The sequence below is a fragment of the Momordica charantia genome, unplaced genomic scaffold (assembly GCF_013281855.1).
Source record: "Momordica charantia cultivar OHB3-1 unplaced genomic scaffold, Mcharantia_2.0 BLBB01000157.1, whole genome shotgun sequence".
Lineage (NCBI taxonomy): Eukaryota > Viridiplantae > Streptophyta > Magnoliopsida > Cucurbitales > Cucurbitaceae > Momordica > Momordica charantia.
In genome coordinates, this window is record NW_028275313.1 from 85,390 (window position 1) to 101,785 (window position 16,396).

Below are 16,396 nucleotides of genomic sequence, written 5' to 3' on the forward strand. Positions count from 1 at the left end.
ATGCTCTCGGGTATAGCAGTTTTACAGAACAGAATGTCAATTTTTGAACTTTTCACTCAGAAGCAAATTGAATCAGAAGATATACTAGAAGACAAAGTTGTACATAAGACAGAGATCTACAAACTCATAGAAGACAACAAGACGAAAAGAAGAATGGAAATGACACTTTTTTTATATTTTAGATACGTGGACAGAATGTAACGAGATGAACAATAAGAACAAAAATTTCAAAACAAAGATCAAGAAGAGCAATACGAAAACGGAAACATATATCCGATCTAGAGCCTAGAGCTCTGATACCAAATGATAAGAAAACAATAGCCAATTGGATCTAAGAACCCTTATGGTTATGCAAACCCCTAGATCACAAATGCTAAAACCCCCAAATCAAGATGATTTCAACCCAAGGAAGAAGTTCGAACGGATTTACCTTGATGATCAATATCAAGAGTAGAGAAAACTTGTTTCTAAACTCAAGATTCGAACCACTCCACAAGTTAGCTTGATCAAGGCTACTTGAATGATTCTAGCATGCAATTCTAAAACACAAGAAATGCAAAGGAAAAGCTCATGGCTCAATAAGCTTAAATTTCATTATCTCAAAACTCAAATCTCGAATCTGTTTTTCCAAGGGAACAAGCTAGGCTATTTATAGCCTCCAAAACAACCCTTCAAGTAACCTAAAAGAATTGTAAAGGTTGTAACTCCCTACTACATCAGTACCATAACCACCACTAACTCAAATGTAACTTAAAACACATAAATGAAATGTTTAAAACTGAAAATACAATTAAACATGCTTTAAATCCTAGAATGAAACTCCTCCACCATAAAACCAAGAAGTTGTAACCCTCCAAGAGTGAATGAACTTGATTTTGAACTACTTTGAAGTCTTGATCATTTAATGCATCTTGAGTTTAACTTAGACTTCCATTAATGCAACTTGAGTTTGTAGTAAATGAAGTTGGACTTGTTCTTGACTTCATTCAATGCTACTTGAGGTTTCCATTAATGACACTAGAGTGCATTTAATGCAACTCCACTTTGTTGTCATCTTGGACATAGGATTCTCCAACAACTTCCTTTAAATCTTGAGGACTAAGACACTTTGGTTCATATCATTTTATAACAAAATAGATTTTTGTTTATTGATTTATTTATTTATTTCATTTATTTTATTTTATTTGACTCATCAGTGATCTTTATTTAATTTAAGTGTGGCATCTCGGCTAGTGTGTATTGTTATAGAGTTAGTGGTGAGTTAGTAGCGTGTAGTATTTATTAAGTTATGGTTTAGTACGGATTCCGCTATGTGACACTTGCTCTGGGCCATTGGACCAACTACGAAATTATATTATTGGTTTTGTTAACAAGGAGTGATTGGGTAAATGGGCCTTAAACAAAAGAAACTAGCCCAAGTGAATTTATGTTGCAAAACAAAAGAAAAAGGGAAATTAAAACAAAACAACCCTAGCCCATCTTGTTCTCCTTCCTCATCTTCTTCCACCCTTCCCTTTCGTTTGAAGCCGCCATCCCCCCCCATCCGGATTTCTTTCTCCGACGAAGCAGCACCGACGACGGGACAGCAGCAGGCGCGGGCGTCGGCAGCAGCAGGTGCGGCGTTGGGCAGCGGCAGACGGCGGCAGCCTGCGACGGGCAGCAGCAGCGTGCGACCGGCAGCGGCGGCGCGTGACGTTCGGGCAGCTGCAGGCGGCATCGATACACGTGAGGCTGTTTTCGCGGCGTCCCTTCTCCGATCCAACGAGCCTAACAACCTCGAATAGCTTAGATCCGTGAAACCCGGTAACTTTTCTTTGACCCACATTTGTTCGAAGTTAGATTTGGATTACCCACATCCAAACGAAATCGATTTAGAATACCCACACCTAAGCGAAGTTGTTTTGTAGTAACGGACATCAAAACGAAGCCGTTGGAGGTCGTTTTGGGCACTTTTCGCTGCTGCAAAAACGTGGACAGCAATGTTTTGGTGGTGTTCGGCGATTATCTTCATCCGTTCGAAGCCCGATTTACGCTACCCACACCTTTGCAAGCTAGATCTAATTTACCCACACCTACACGAAGTCGTTTTGCGGTAATGAGCCCTTTGAACCCTCGTAGAGTCGTTTTTCGAAGGCTGAACAGTACATTTAAATTGCTGTATTTTTCTGTTTTTGGTGCTTAGGTGTGAGATCGACGCAAACTTAAAGACGTGGTTGTGTAAGTAGCACCAGGGGGCGAGTGCGTGCGTTATTTAGCGTTAACGGAATGGTTTTGATGCTGTTCTTTATCTTGTTAAAATAATTTAAATGAGCATGTAGGGATTGTTAGTTTGATTTGTGGATTTCTAGCGATCTTGTTGCCGTCTTTCTATTATTGAATACTTTTGAGGAAACATGCTTCCTGTTCTTATTGTTGTAGGTGACTAGTAGGTTCTGAACTGTTGTAGTTAGAAGTAACTGGCTCATGACGTTTTGCAAATGGGATGTAAATGAAATGCTAGCGTGGTTATACCGATAATTTAATTCATATTGTTCTGGTTGTGAGCTGTTGGATGTATTTTGTTTATTACGTGGAGCAGCACGCTTGTAAACGGTGCAGTGATTTAGAATGTGGGAGTTTTACTTGTAGGTGGTCATGGAAGGGTTAGTGAAGTGGTGAAGGGTGAAGGGTAAAGGGACGGGTTGATAGTCCGTTAACCACGGGTGTTCTGACCTGAAAAATGCATATAAATCGCTTGGAGGTTCAAAGCCCTGAGTAGTGGCCTTGGGAATAAATGACAAGGCCGAACGTCAAATCTCTGTAAATGTGTATTGGGGTCTTGGGGATAAATGTCAAGGACCAATACGCTGGGAAGTCATCGGTACCTTGGGAATAAACGGCAAGGAACGGTGCACAGTTCAGGCCTTGGGAATAAATGGCAAGGCCGAACGTCAAGTTTCTGTAGAGGAGTATTGAGGCCTTGGGGATAAATATCAAGGGTCAATGCGACTCGAGGAGTTAGGCTTGAGGGATAAAAGTAGAGTGGTGCTTGCGAAGTAGTGGTGCTAGGCCTTGGGAATAAATGGCAAGGTCGAACATCAAGTACTGGAAAAGGAGGGGGTACGGTGACTTGGGAATAAATGTCAAGAGCCGTCATGCCTCGAGAAGTTAAGCGGGGAGTAACACAGGGGGGTGTAGAGGAAGGTTTAGTACCATGAGACAAGGGTTAGTGAATCATGGGTTGTGATCTTGGTAGTTCCGACGCATTGTTGTTGTATGTAAATGTCTAGTTATTGTTTGCTATCTCTCACTGCTTATTTGATTGCCTTGCTATCGTTTTATTCTTTATGTCGTGACTGTGAGCATGATTTTTGTGTTAGTTAGGAAGTGCTACTTACGGAGTACCTTATGTACTCACCCCCCCTTTTTACCCTTATATGTTTTCAGGTGTGAACAGGGTCGACCGCGGTGATGACGTGGAGAGGGCTTGACCGAGAAAGGATCACTAGCTTAGTTAGTGAGGATAGAGGGAAGGGTCGTTGGGTACGAGTAGCATTGAGATTTATGTTATTGCTAGGTGCGAACCGCGCAGGAAATTTTGTATTCTTTAGAACTACTTTATTTGTTATGGATGTTGCTGGTAAACGCGTCACTGTTGTCGTCGTTGGAGTTTAGATGTACGGTTGTTTTATTTATTTATGAATTTTTGCCACTAAGACGGATATGAGATGTTTCTGTTTTTAAATTGCCTACGGAGGGCGAAGTCCTGACAGTTTGTGACATTTGTATTTCTGACAGAACGTATGGGAGTCGAAGTTTTATTTCGTTTAAATTATTTTCCCAGGGAGTTGTTTATCGCGTGTTTAGAGTTAAGGCTAGCCAGGTGAATTATTTAGCGTTGCCTAGGATGATATATAAAATCCTGGGGCGTTACAGTTGGTATCAGAGCCGAAACGTTTCTGTAGACTGAGTTAGGGACTAGCATACTTAGGAGTAGTGATCTCGGTCGACCTCCTCTTCATCACCAGGTACGCTTCATGCTCGTCCTTGAGAGCTTATACATTTCCCATGATTTACTTGTGCGCTGAAATTTTCTTATCAGTTTTGTTGCCCCTCTGTTTCGCTAGACATAGAGTGTTTATTAAGCGTACCAAATAGAATGTGGTGGACCTTTTACTATTATGGGAGTTTCGACTGCCACTTTTCCTTTTAGTTTTTGCGTGGAGTATCGTGCTAACGTCTTACCGAAATTTTGTGCCGTTCTTCCAGACAATGCCTCCCCGTCGTAGTATGAGATTGCGAGCTGACGCCGACCCCGCTCCCGGAGGTGAGAACGGAGCAGATCCACCGCCCCCTCCTGCTGGGAACCAGGCAGGAGTAGTCCCTCAATTTCCTCCAGCAGCAGCTCGAGAGCGGGCAGATCCTCCAGTTCCCCCAGCAGTTCCTCAGGTGAACCCCCAATTGGCATTGCTTGTGGAGGCCTTGCAAGCAGTGATCAGTAACGCCGCAGGGGTGGGCGGGGTCCAAGCTCCGCCACCCCAACACCTTCATACACCCCAGAGCGAGGCTCGCTTCATCAAGGATTTCAAGCGCTACGGACCCCCAACCTTTGACGGTGAGAGTGAAAGAGCGACTGCAGCGGAAGAGTAGATCAGAGAGTTGGAAGCCCTTTACGCGTATCTTGGTTGCGAAGACCAATTCAAGGTGAAGGGCACAGTTTTTATGTTGAGGGGCAAGGCCCTGATGAAGTGGGCCAGAAACTTCGGGACGCCTGATGAAGTGGGCAATGGAGCTGAGTGAGTACAACTTTCAGTTCGAACCCAGAACTGCGCTGAAAGGACAAGCAGTGGCAGATTTCATAGCCGAGCTCACGCCACCTCCCGAGCGAAGCGAGTCTGACCTCCCGTGGACGATCTATGTCGACGGATCCTCCAACGAGAAGGGGTGCGGGGCCGGAGTCCTCTTGCTCGCACCAGGAGGCGCGCGGTTTGAGTATGCCCTGCGGTTCAGCTTCCGGACTTCCAATAACGAGGCCGAGTATGAAGCACTTATTGCCGGTCTGCGAATCGCTAGGGCATTGGGGGCCTCTTGTATTAAGGTCTTCAGCAACTCCCAGCTGGTTGTGAGCTAGATCAAGGAGGAGTACCAAGCCAAAGACTCCCGAATGGAGAAATATTTGAGCAAGGTCAGATCGTACCTCGCCCAGTTTAGAACCTACGAAGTAAGCTGGGTTCCTCGAGCATAAAATTCTAATGCTGACGCCTTGGCTAAGTTAGCATCAGCGTATGAGACCGATCTGGCCAGGTCGGTCCCCGTCGAGATCTTGGATAAACCCTCGACCTTGGAGCCAGATCTGATGGAGATTGACGCTCCGGAGCCCTCATGGATGGATCCCATTGCGGACTTCATTAGAGGAAATTCACCACAAGACCCCAAGGAGCACAAAAAGATGGCGAGAAAAGCAGCTCGGTTCGTAATCTTAGATGGAGCATTGTACCGACGCAGTTTCTCTCGGCCTCTGCTGAAATGCCTAACCCCAGAGGAAGGCCTGTATGTCCTTAGGGAGATCCACGAGGGGGTATGCGGCAATCATTCAGGCACCAGGTCGCTGTCGGCCAAGGTGGTCCGACAAGGATATTACTAGCCTACTCTCTTTGTAAGAACTTGTGACAACTGCCAGCGCTTCGGAAACATAATCCACCAGCCGCCCGAGCTGCTCACCCCCATCTCGGCCCCGTGGCCATTCGCGCAGTGGGGGATAGACATCATCGGTCCCTTCCCTTTGGGCAAAGGACAGACCAAGTTTGCCGTTGTTGCTGTGGACTACTTCACAAAGTGGGCCGAGGCTGAGGCGCTTTCCCATATTACAGAATCCAGAGTCACGTCCTTCGTGTGGGTAAACATTGTATGCCGTTTTGGTATACCACATGCCATCGTGACAGACAACGGAAAGCAATTCGACAATGCAAAGTTCAAGGACTTTTGCAGAAAGCTGGGCATAAACCACCTCAGCTCGTCCCCTGCACATCCGCAAGCGAATGGGCAGGTGGAGGCAGTAAATAAGATCATCAAGCGAGGCCTCAAACTGAGGCTGGACTCCAGGAAAGGCAGGTGGGCCGAGGAGCTACCAGAGGTTCTATGGTCATATCGGACCACCCAAAGAGAATCAACTGGAGAGACCCCGTTCTCACTGGCCTTTGGCTCCGAAGCCGTTGTTCCAGTTGAGATCGGCATGCCATCTGACAGAGTGGAGCATTACGAGCCCACAGTAAACGAGGAGGAGCTACTTCTCAACCTCGACTTACTGGAAGAAAGAAGAGAAATGGCCCAGCTACGCCTGGCGGAATATCAAAGCAGAATGCCTAGACATTACAACGCCCGCGTTTGACCTCGAACCTTCCAAGTCGGACATCTGGTCTTAAGGAGGGTTCAAAATCATGTGGGCACCCTCGATCCAAACTGGGAGGGGCCGTTTGAAGTCAAAGGAATAGTCCGACCTGGGACATACATATTGGCCGATCTGAAAGGAGATGTTCTCGCGCATCCATGGAACGCGGAGCATCTGAAGTGCTATTACCCTTGAAATGTCAAAATGGTCCTAAATGGACTTGTAAAAATTTTCAAAGGGATTGTGGTCTGAATAGATAAGGTGATTTAATTTCATGACTCCGAGTTCGACCATAAATTAAATGGGGGCCACGGACTCCCAGACGATCAAATTCCAGCAATCGGTTAAAATTCAATTCTCCAAAACCTATAGGTACGAGGTGATACGAATCCATTTGTGACCAATTACATATATCAAAGGAGCAATTATTACAAGAAAGGCAAGGAAGATTCAAGAGGCTTTCACACTGCACCTTCAAAAGCTTGTTAATGCACAATAACCAACAAAGAGTTTTGAGCCCGAATTTATTCATAATGTTACTTCAATGAGTCAAGAAGAGAATGGAGCAAAGATGGCACGGGAAAAGTTGTCTATTTTGAGAGATGGCACGGAGGACAAAAACTTCCAATTGTGTTTATAACAAGACATCTCAAGGCTATATATAGCCATCCTAGCAAGCCATATGAAAGGTCTTAAGAAAATGGAAAAACTCATAACTTACAAGAAATGAAAAGGCTTGCAAATGAAAAGTTATAACTTAAGTAAATGAAAAAACAAGTAAATGAAGAGGTTAAGAACATGGAAAAGCCAACCAAAATAAGTGCAATCCCGTCCATAATTAGGGATGGGAGTGTTTGACTTGGTTTTTGAATTGAATAAGTTGACTTTGACTTGTCTTTATGAAGTTGATTTTGACCTTGACCAAGTGGACTTTTACTTGTCTTAAAAATACTTAGAAATGCACAACTTGCACCAAATTGTAGTGAATTGTTCCAACATCTTGCACATCTTCCTTTAATTCTCGTGTTGAGTTTATGAACGCTTGGACACAAAGTAATAAGACTTGTTGAAGTTTCCGAGCTCTTGATCTTGTAATCGGTCCATGAGGCATGACAAAGGGAGCACCTTGGTTCATATCACAACGGGTCCCAAACCGAGCTCGTCTGAGAAGATCTAGATCGGGTCAAAGAAGAGATCTTCAATCAAGTAACAAGCGAACTCGGAACTGGGGGCGTCGGCCACACCACCCAATACGAACCCTCCAAGATCATCGAAGAACCCTTCAGTAGCCAGCATCTTATCCGTAGATCTTCTGAAGGGGTTCAAGGGCCCCCGGTTGGAGAAATACGATGGATCAGCACACCCCGTGGACCACGCCACATCGTACCACGATGCAATGAGGCAGGCGGGGAACAATGACGCTAAACAGTGCAAGGGTTTCTCTGGAACCCTCATCGGACCCGCTTGCCAATGGTTCCAGGATTTGGCTCCACACTCGATTGGGAGCTACCAGAACCTAGCGAGCAAGTTCGTAGACCAATTCTATTACTCCTGATAATAGGCGAACAGAAGCCCATCTCTCCTCGATCAAGCAGAAGCCAGGCGAGACTCTAAAAGCGTATGTCGCATGCTTCTCGAATGAGAGGCTCCGAGTACCCAACTGCAATGAAAGTGTGGCCCTATGGGCACCTTCTCAAGGCATCAAAGAAAGTAAACTTGTACGATCACTCGGTGAGTACCCTACTAGGTCTATGGTAGAACTCACAGCCCGGATTAATAGGCACTTAGCTGGAGAGGAGATGCTCGCGTCCCAATATCTGGACAGAAATCCAGGCGTCGCGACTCGGTGCAACAAAGGGAAATCGGCAGAGAGATCGGCTGCGAAGAGAGAGCCCAGTGGGGCTCGGTCAGATTTTAGAGCCGACCGACCACCGAGATACGGGAAATACACTCCCACTCGCATCTCGGTACACCAGATACTTGCTCAAATGGATGGAAGCCCCGTTGATAACCTGTTGCAATGGCCGGAATGCTCCAGGGGTGATGTCGCCAAGAAGGATAGGAGCAAGTATAGCAAATTCCACCGAGACCGTGGACATGACACAGTCGATTGCAGAGACCTCAAGGACCAGGTTGAGTCCCTGTGTAACGCCCCAGAATATTTTACACTATTCTAGGTAACTTTAATTAAACCCCCTGTCAAATATTATCTCTAAACCCGAGATAAACAACTCCCTTTGAAATATTTATATAAAATAAAGCTCCAACTCTGTTCAATACGTCAAAATTAACACAAAAATAAAACATCAATTCTATAAATTTTCAGCTAAGCGTCCTCCGTGGACAACACCACAAGGCAAATCCATTATTCCAACTAAACGAACTCAACAACTGGAAGAAAATAAATGAAACACTTGTCCCGAGTCAAGGTAAACAATAGGTGGGAAATTTCCAACAATCAAATAGGACAAGTAGTCTATTGCTAAACTAATAATGCCTAAATCGTCAAACCTAAGCTAAACGAAGATAACTACGCAGCCTATGACCCTCTCTTGTCATGTCTCCTCCACGTCATCGCCATGGTCGCCAACAAACTCTCCGCCTGAAAACAACAATTGTAGAGGGGGGGTGAGTATATAAAATATACTCCGTAAGTAGCCCTCACCAATCACACACAAACATCATGCTCAAAAGCCATGAAGAACGCATACATAGTCATGCTCTATCATTACTGATATGAACCAAGGAGCTACAGTTGTTATGCCTCATGGACCGATTACAAGATCGAGAGCTAGGAAACTTCAACAAGCTTTGCTACTTCGTGTCCAAGCGTTCTTGAACTCGACAAGAGAAATAAAGGAAGATGTGCAAGAAGTTAGAACTATGCACTTCAATTTGGTGCAAGTTATGCATTTTTAAGTGTTTTTATGGCAAGTTAAAGTCCACTTGGTCAAGGTCAAAGTCAACTCCATCAAGACAAATCAAAGTCAACTCATTCAATTCAAAAACCAAGTCAAACACTCACATCCCTCATTATGGACGGGATTGCAATTATTTTGGTTGGCTTTCCATGTTCTTAACCTTTTCATTTGCTTGTCTTTTCATTTCTCGTAAGTTATGTCTTTTCATTTACAAGTCTTTTCATTTCTTGTAAGTTACAAGTCTTTTCATTTGCTTAAGACTTTTCATATGGCTTGTTAGGATGGCTATATATAGCCTTGAGATGTCTTGTTGTAACACAATTTGAAGTTGAATGAAAAGTGAGTTTTCTCATTAGCTTGGTTGAGAGATTTATCTCCCATTTCTTGTGCAATTTCTTGTGTCTTTAGAATTTGCATCTTAGGATCATTCAAGCGGTGTTGATCATACCTCTTGTGGAGTGATTCGAATCACGAGTTTAGAAACAAGTTTTCTCTACTCTTGATATTGATCATCAAGGTAATCCGTTCTAAAACTTTTCCTTGGGTTGATTCCATACTTGTTTTCGGGGTTTTTGGGATTGAGTTCTATGGGTCTTGTTCGTTAGCAAGGTTCTTAGATCCAACTCTCAAGGGTTTCTTAACATTTTGGTATCAGAGCATTAGGCTCTTTGATCAGATATATGTTTCCTTGCATTTATCTCTTTGAATTCTGTGTTCCTTGCTTATGTTTTATTATATCTAAGCATATGCATTCTGTCAAAAAAATTACAAAAAAAAAAAGTATCAATTCCATTCATCTTTTCCAATTTTCGTCTTCTGCATTATTATAGATCTGGATCTTATCTACAAATCTGTCTTCTTTGAAGTCTTATGATTCGACTTTCTTAGTGGTGAAATTCGTGCACTTCGCTGATTGATTTATAAAAAAAAAAAAAACTGAACGTGAAAGCATTTATTGTTAGCATTATTGTGCTTTTGCTGATCCATAACTGAAAAAAAAAAAAAACGAAAGAAAGAAGAAAAAAAAACATAGAAGACCCCATTTGTCATTACTTCTTTGTGTAGCCTTGCATTGAAATCTCATGCTACTTCCTTGTTGCTTAATTCCCAACCATCTTTATTTTTAACTCTACTTTCGTTTCTTTCTAGCTTCCATTATAACTCTGTCCATTATTTTTTTTCTTAACTTGTTTCTTTGTTGTTATTCGGGTTACTCCCAAAATCACACTCTTGTTTGAGTTCTTATGTGCTGTCTAAACCACTTGAACTGCACATAGTTTTTAACTTTGCTAGACTCACTTACCGATTTGTTTGAAGTGCATAAGAGTGTACTAAGTTGTGAGGGAGAGATTGTAAGGGAGCGATACATTATCTTGAGTGTTGAGGGTTAAACACGAGTGAACTTCACTAACGAGTGAATTAGTGAGGGAGTGCTTGTGAGGTCCATTTCTTGTCACTCTATTTTGTTTTTACAGCATGGCTAATCTTGGAGATGAAGGCAATATTTCTGATGCCCGGAGGAGAGAGGCGCTAGAAGGAACTGTTGAACGAATGATTCGTAGCATGGAGGCATTGACAGAACGGATAGGAAGGTTGGAGACTCAAAACCAAGCTCAGGAGAGAGTTCCACCACCTCCACCACCACGTGTTATGGATGAGGATGAGTATGAAGGTGATGGATCCGATCATTGGGAGGACGATCAGGCTACAGTTTTAGCGGCTCCAAGAGGGGGTGATAGACACGTTGGTCGTGGCTTAGATCGAGGGAGAGGCCGGGGAAGAGGCTATCATAATTTCCAAAGAGCCCCACGAGCGAATGCTCAAGTTGATCGAAACTTGGGAAACATCAAATTAAAACTTCCGAAGTTCTATGGTAAGACTGATCCGGAAGCGTACATTCAATGGGAGAAAGAAGTGGAGTTCGTGTTTGATTGCCATAATTTCAGTGAAGAAAAGAAGGTACGACTATGTCTTGCTCAATTCAAAGATTATGCAGTAACATGGTGGGACAAATTAATGTCAATTAGGAGACGAAACCTTGAGGCGCCAATCGATTCATGGTATGAGTTCAAGGAGTTGTTGAGGAGGCGATTTGTTCCTAGGCATTTCCACAGGGACACAGCGCAAAAGCTCCAAGTGTTGAGACAAGGTAGTAAGTCTGTGGAGGACTATTACAAGGAGATGGATACGTGGATGAATCGGCTGGATCTTGAAGAGGACATGGAGAATCTCATGGCACGGTTTCTTAATGGCTTAAACAAGGAGATTGCGGGTAAGGTTGATCTACAACCTTACTTTAACATCGAAGAGATGTTGCACCTTGCCATCAAAATTGAGAAGCAGCTCCAAAGGCGATCTCAAAGGTATTCTACTAAGCCCTTTTCCCATTCATCTTCTACATGGAAAACAGATAGTAAGAGTGCTGATTCTAAACTTAGAAATCGAGAGGCATATGAGAAACCAAAAGAAAAGTTTGAGAAAGGAGAGAGTTCCAAGAAGGGGAAAGAGAAAGTTGATGAACCTAATGTGAGGAATCGGGATATTAAATGCTGGAAATGTCAAGGAGTAGGACATTACAGTCGAGACTGCCCTAATAGAAGAACTATGATAATTAGAGAAGGAGAGTTTGTAACAGAAGATGAGAAGGAAGATGAGGTAGAAGAGGACGACAATGGTGAATGTGAGAGTGAGGAGTATAGTGAAGAGGACCCTACACATATGTCCTTAGTCACTAGGAGAGCTCTCAGTACTCAAATTAAGGAGGATGGCCTAGACCAACGAGAGAACTTATTTCACACTAGGTGTCTTGTCCAAACTGTGCCTTGTAGTGTGATTATTGATAGTGGTAGTTGTACCAACGTTGTAAGTTCTATTCTGGTCAAGAGGCTTAACTTAGAGACAAAACCACATCCTAGACCATATAAACTTCAATGGTTGAGTGATTGTGGGGAGGTAAAGGTGAGTAGACAAGCTCTTGTTTCTTTTGCTATTGGAAAATATGTTGATGATGTTTTGTGTGATGTTGTACCTATGCATGCCGGGGATATATTGTTGGGTAGACCTTGGCAATTTGACCGTCGGGTAATGTATGATGGGTATGCCAATCGCTATTCTTTTACTCATCATGGAAGAAAAACTACTCTTGTACCTTTGTCACCAAAAGATGTGCATGTTGATCAATGCAAACTTGAAAAGAAGAGGCAAGAGGCTGATGCAAAAGCAAAAAGTGAAAAAGAAACAAAAGAAAATGAGTTGAGAGAAAAAAAAAGTTTGAGTGAAAAGCAAGGGAGTAGCAATCAGCCTAGTGGGAAAAATGAGAGAAAAGCCAAAACGGTGAGCTTGTATGCTAGTTCAAGTGAGGTTAGGAATGTTTTAATGGCGAAACGGACTGTTCTTGTACTTTTGTACAAAGGGTCTTGTTTTCTTACTAACGAGCTTAACACCTCCTTGCCTAGTATTTTTGTTTCTCTTTTACAGGAATTTGAGGACTTGTTTCCCGAGGAGATGCCCAAGGAATTGCCACCACTTCGTGGCATCGAGCATAAGATTGACTTCATTCCAGGTGCTACCATACCTAACCGACCAGCTTATAGGACTAATCCTACTGAAGCCAAAGAAATTCAAAGGCAAGTGGATGAATTGTTAGCTCATGGGTATGTACGCGAAAGCCTTAGTCCTTGTAGTGTGCCTGTTATTTTAGTGCCTAAAAAAGATGGAACTTGGAGAATGTGTGTAGACTGTAGGGCCATTAATAAGATCACTGTTAAATATCGTCATCCTATTCCTAGGTTAGATGATATGTTAGATGAATTGCATGGCTGTAGTCTCTTTACTAAGATTGATTTGAAATCTGGGTATCATCAAATTCGTATGAATGTTGGAGATGAATGGAAAACTGCATTTAAGACCAAATATGGATTGTATGAGTGGCTTGTTATGCCTTTTGGTTTAACTAATGCTCCTAGTACTTTCATGAGGTTGATGAACCATGTATTGCGTGAATATTTGGGAAAATTTGTGGTTGTTTATTTTGATGATATACTTGTGTATTCGAAGTCTTTGGAAGATCATGTAATGCATGTGCGTGCTGTTCTGACTACACTTAGAAACGAGAAATTGTATGCTAACCTAAAGAAATGTAATTTTTGCATGGAAAGGGTTAATTTTCTTGGTTTCATTGTGTCTAGTCGAGGAGTTGAGGTGGATAGTGAGAAAGTTAAGGCTATTAGCGAATGGCCAACTCCCACGAATGTTGGGGAGGTTCGAAGTTTTCATGGGCTAGCTAGCTTTTATCGGCGTTTTATTAAGGACTTTAGCACCCTAGCTTCACCTCTAAATGAATTGGTAAAGAAAAATGTTCCTTTTGTTTGGGGTACATCCCAAGAGCATGCTTTTAATGTTTTAAAGGATAAGTTGTGCAATGCTCCTCTACTTGCTTTACCGAACTTTGATTTGACTTTTGAAATTGAATGTGATGCAAGTGGATTGGAATTGGGGCTGTACTAATGCAAAACCATAAGCCACTAATGTTCTTTAGTGAAAAGTTGAGTGGTGCTTCTTTGCGGTACCCAACTTATGACAAAGAACTTTATGCTTTGGTACGAGCTTTGCACACTTGGCAGCATTATCTTTGGCCAAAGGAGTTCGTCATTCATACGGATCATGAGAGCCTAAAGCACTTGAGAGGGCAAAGCAAACTGAATCGCAGACATGCCAAGTGGTTGGAGTTTATAGAGACATTTCCATATGTGATTAAGTATAAACAAGGTAAGGAGAACATTGTTGCAGATGCTTTATCACGAAGGTATGCTCTCTTTAATACTTTGAATGCTAAGATTTTAGGATTTGAACATCTCAAGTCTTTGTATCTAGATGATGTGTTCTTTGCTCCTTTTGTTGAATCGTGTGAAAAAGGACTTGTTGTTGATGATTACATGTTGTTTGAAGGATTTTTGTTTCGAAAAGGAAAACTTTGCATTCCATCTTGTTCAATTCGTGAATTGCTTGTAAAGGAAGCTCATGGGGGTGGTTTAATGGCTCATTTTGGTGTTTCTAAAACTTATGATATGCTTGCTGAACATTTTTATTGGCCTAAGATGAAGCATGATGTGCATAAAGTGTGTAAGCATTGTATTGCATGCAAACAAGCTAAGTCTAGGTTACAACCACATGGTTTATATTCACCTTTGCCTGTTCCTACTACTCCTTGGGTTGATATTTCTATGGATTTTGTCCTTGGTTTACCAAGAACTCGGAAGGGTAGGGATAGTATATTTGTAGTGGTTGATAGGTTTAGCAAGATGGCGCATTTCATACCATGCCATAAAACCGATGATGCTAAATTGATTGCTGATTTGTTTTTTAGGGAAGTTGTTCGTTTGCATGGCATTCCTAGAACTATTGTTAGTGATCGCGATGTAAAATTTTTAAGTCATTTTTGGCGTGTGTTATGGGGAAAGTTGGGAACCAAACTTGTTTATTCTACTACTTGTCATCCCCAAACTGATGGACAAACTGAGGTAGTAAATAGGACAATGGTTACCATGCTTCGAGCAATCATAGATAAAAATCTTAAAACTTGGGAGGATTGTTTGCCATTAATTGAATTTGCATATAATAGGGCTGTCCATTGTACTACTAAATGCACACCGTTTGAAATTGTATATGGTTTCAATCCTATCTCCCCACTTGATTTGTTGTCTATGCCTCCTAATGAATTTGTGAGTTATGATGCTAGCACAAAGGTTGATCTTGTCCATAGGCTACATAAAGAAGTTAAGGAAAGGATTGAGAAGCAAAACACTAAGGTTGCTTCCCGCATCAATAAAGGACGCAAGCTCCTTGTTTTCCAGCCAGGGGATTGGGTTTGGGTACATTTTCGAAAGGAACGGTTTCCAACTCAACGAAGGTCTAAGTTGCTACCACGAGGCGATGGTCCTTTTCAAGTCCTTGAACGGATCAACGATAATGCTTATAAGATTGATTTGCCAGGTAAGTATGGAGTGAGTGCTACCTTTAATGTTTCTGATTTGTCTCCTTTTGATGTAGTTGATGACTTCGATTCGAGGACGAATCCTTCTGAAGATGCGGAGGATGATATGAACCAAGGAGCTACCGTTGTTATGCCTCATGGACCGATTACAAGATCGAGAGCTAGGAAACTTCAACAAGCTTTGCTACTTCGTGTCCAAGCGTTCTTGAACTCGACAAGAGAAATAAAGGAAGATGTGCAAGAAGTTAGAACTATGCACTTCAATTTGGTGCAAGTTATGCATTTTTAAGTGTTTTTATGGCAAGTTAAAGTCCACTTGGTCAAGGTCAAAGTCAACTCCATCAAGACAAGTCAAAGTCAACTCATTCAATTCAAAAACCAAGTCAAACACTCACATCCCTCATTATGGACGGGATTGCAATTATTTTGGTTGGCTTTCCATGTTCTTAACCTTTTCATTTGCTTGTCTTTTCATTTCTCGTAAGTTATGTCTTTTCATTTACAAGTCTTTTCATTTCTTGTAAGTTACAAGTCTTTTCATTTGCTTAAGACTTTTCATATGGCTTGTTAGGATGGCTATATATAGCCTTGAGATGTCTTGTTGTAACACAATTTGAAGTTGAATGAAAAGTGAGTTTTCTCATTAGCTTGGTTGAGAGATTTATCTCCCATTTCTTGTGCAATTTCTTGTGTCTTTAGAATTTGCATCTTAGGATCATTCAAGCGGTGTTGATCATACCTCTTGTGGAGTGATTCGAATCACGAGTTTAGAAACAAGTTTTCTCTACTCTTGATATTGATCATCAAGGTAATCCGTTCTAAAACTTTTCCTTGGGTTGATTCCATACTTGTTTTCGGGGTTTTTGGGATTGAGTTCTATGGGTCTTGTTCGTTAGCAAGGTTCTTAGATCCAACTCTCAAGGGTTTCTTAACAATTACATCATACAATCAACCATAGACATACTATATAATTACATTATACAATCAACCATAGACATGCTCTATAATTACATTATACAATCAATCATAGACATGCTATATAATTACATTATACAATCAACCATAGACATGCTCTATAAGACTCGATGCTAACCACAACCATATACAATCAACTAC

The 16,396-nt window shown here is 42.1% G+C and overlaps 1 protein-coding gene and 1 long non-coding RNA gene across 2 annotated transcripts; both read left to right on the forward strand.

Annotated features, from left to right (window-relative positions):
- Positions 1-1,483: 1,483 nt before the first annotated feature.
- LOC148207274 (uncharacterized) lies at positions 1,484-3,402 on the forward strand. The gene is made up of 3 exons (XR_015788062.1): positions 1,484-1,803; positions 1,908-2,092; positions 2,183-3,402. It is a non-coding gene; the product is annotated as an uncharacterized LOC148207274 (long non-coding RNA).
- A 7,362-nt stretch (positions 3,403-10,764) lies between these two features.
- On the forward strand, positions 10,765-15,279 carry LOC148207275 (uncharacterized; the record flags this gene model as incomplete). Its single annotated transcript, XM_088118442.1, has 6 exons — positions 10,765-11,651; positions 11,868-12,369; positions 12,766-12,941; positions 13,476-13,632; positions 13,770-14,807; positions 15,033-15,279. Coding segments are annotated over exons 1-6 (3,007 nt in total), but the record flags the coding sequence as incomplete, so codon positions are not given.
- Positions 15,280-16,396: the final 1,117 nt, after the last annotated feature.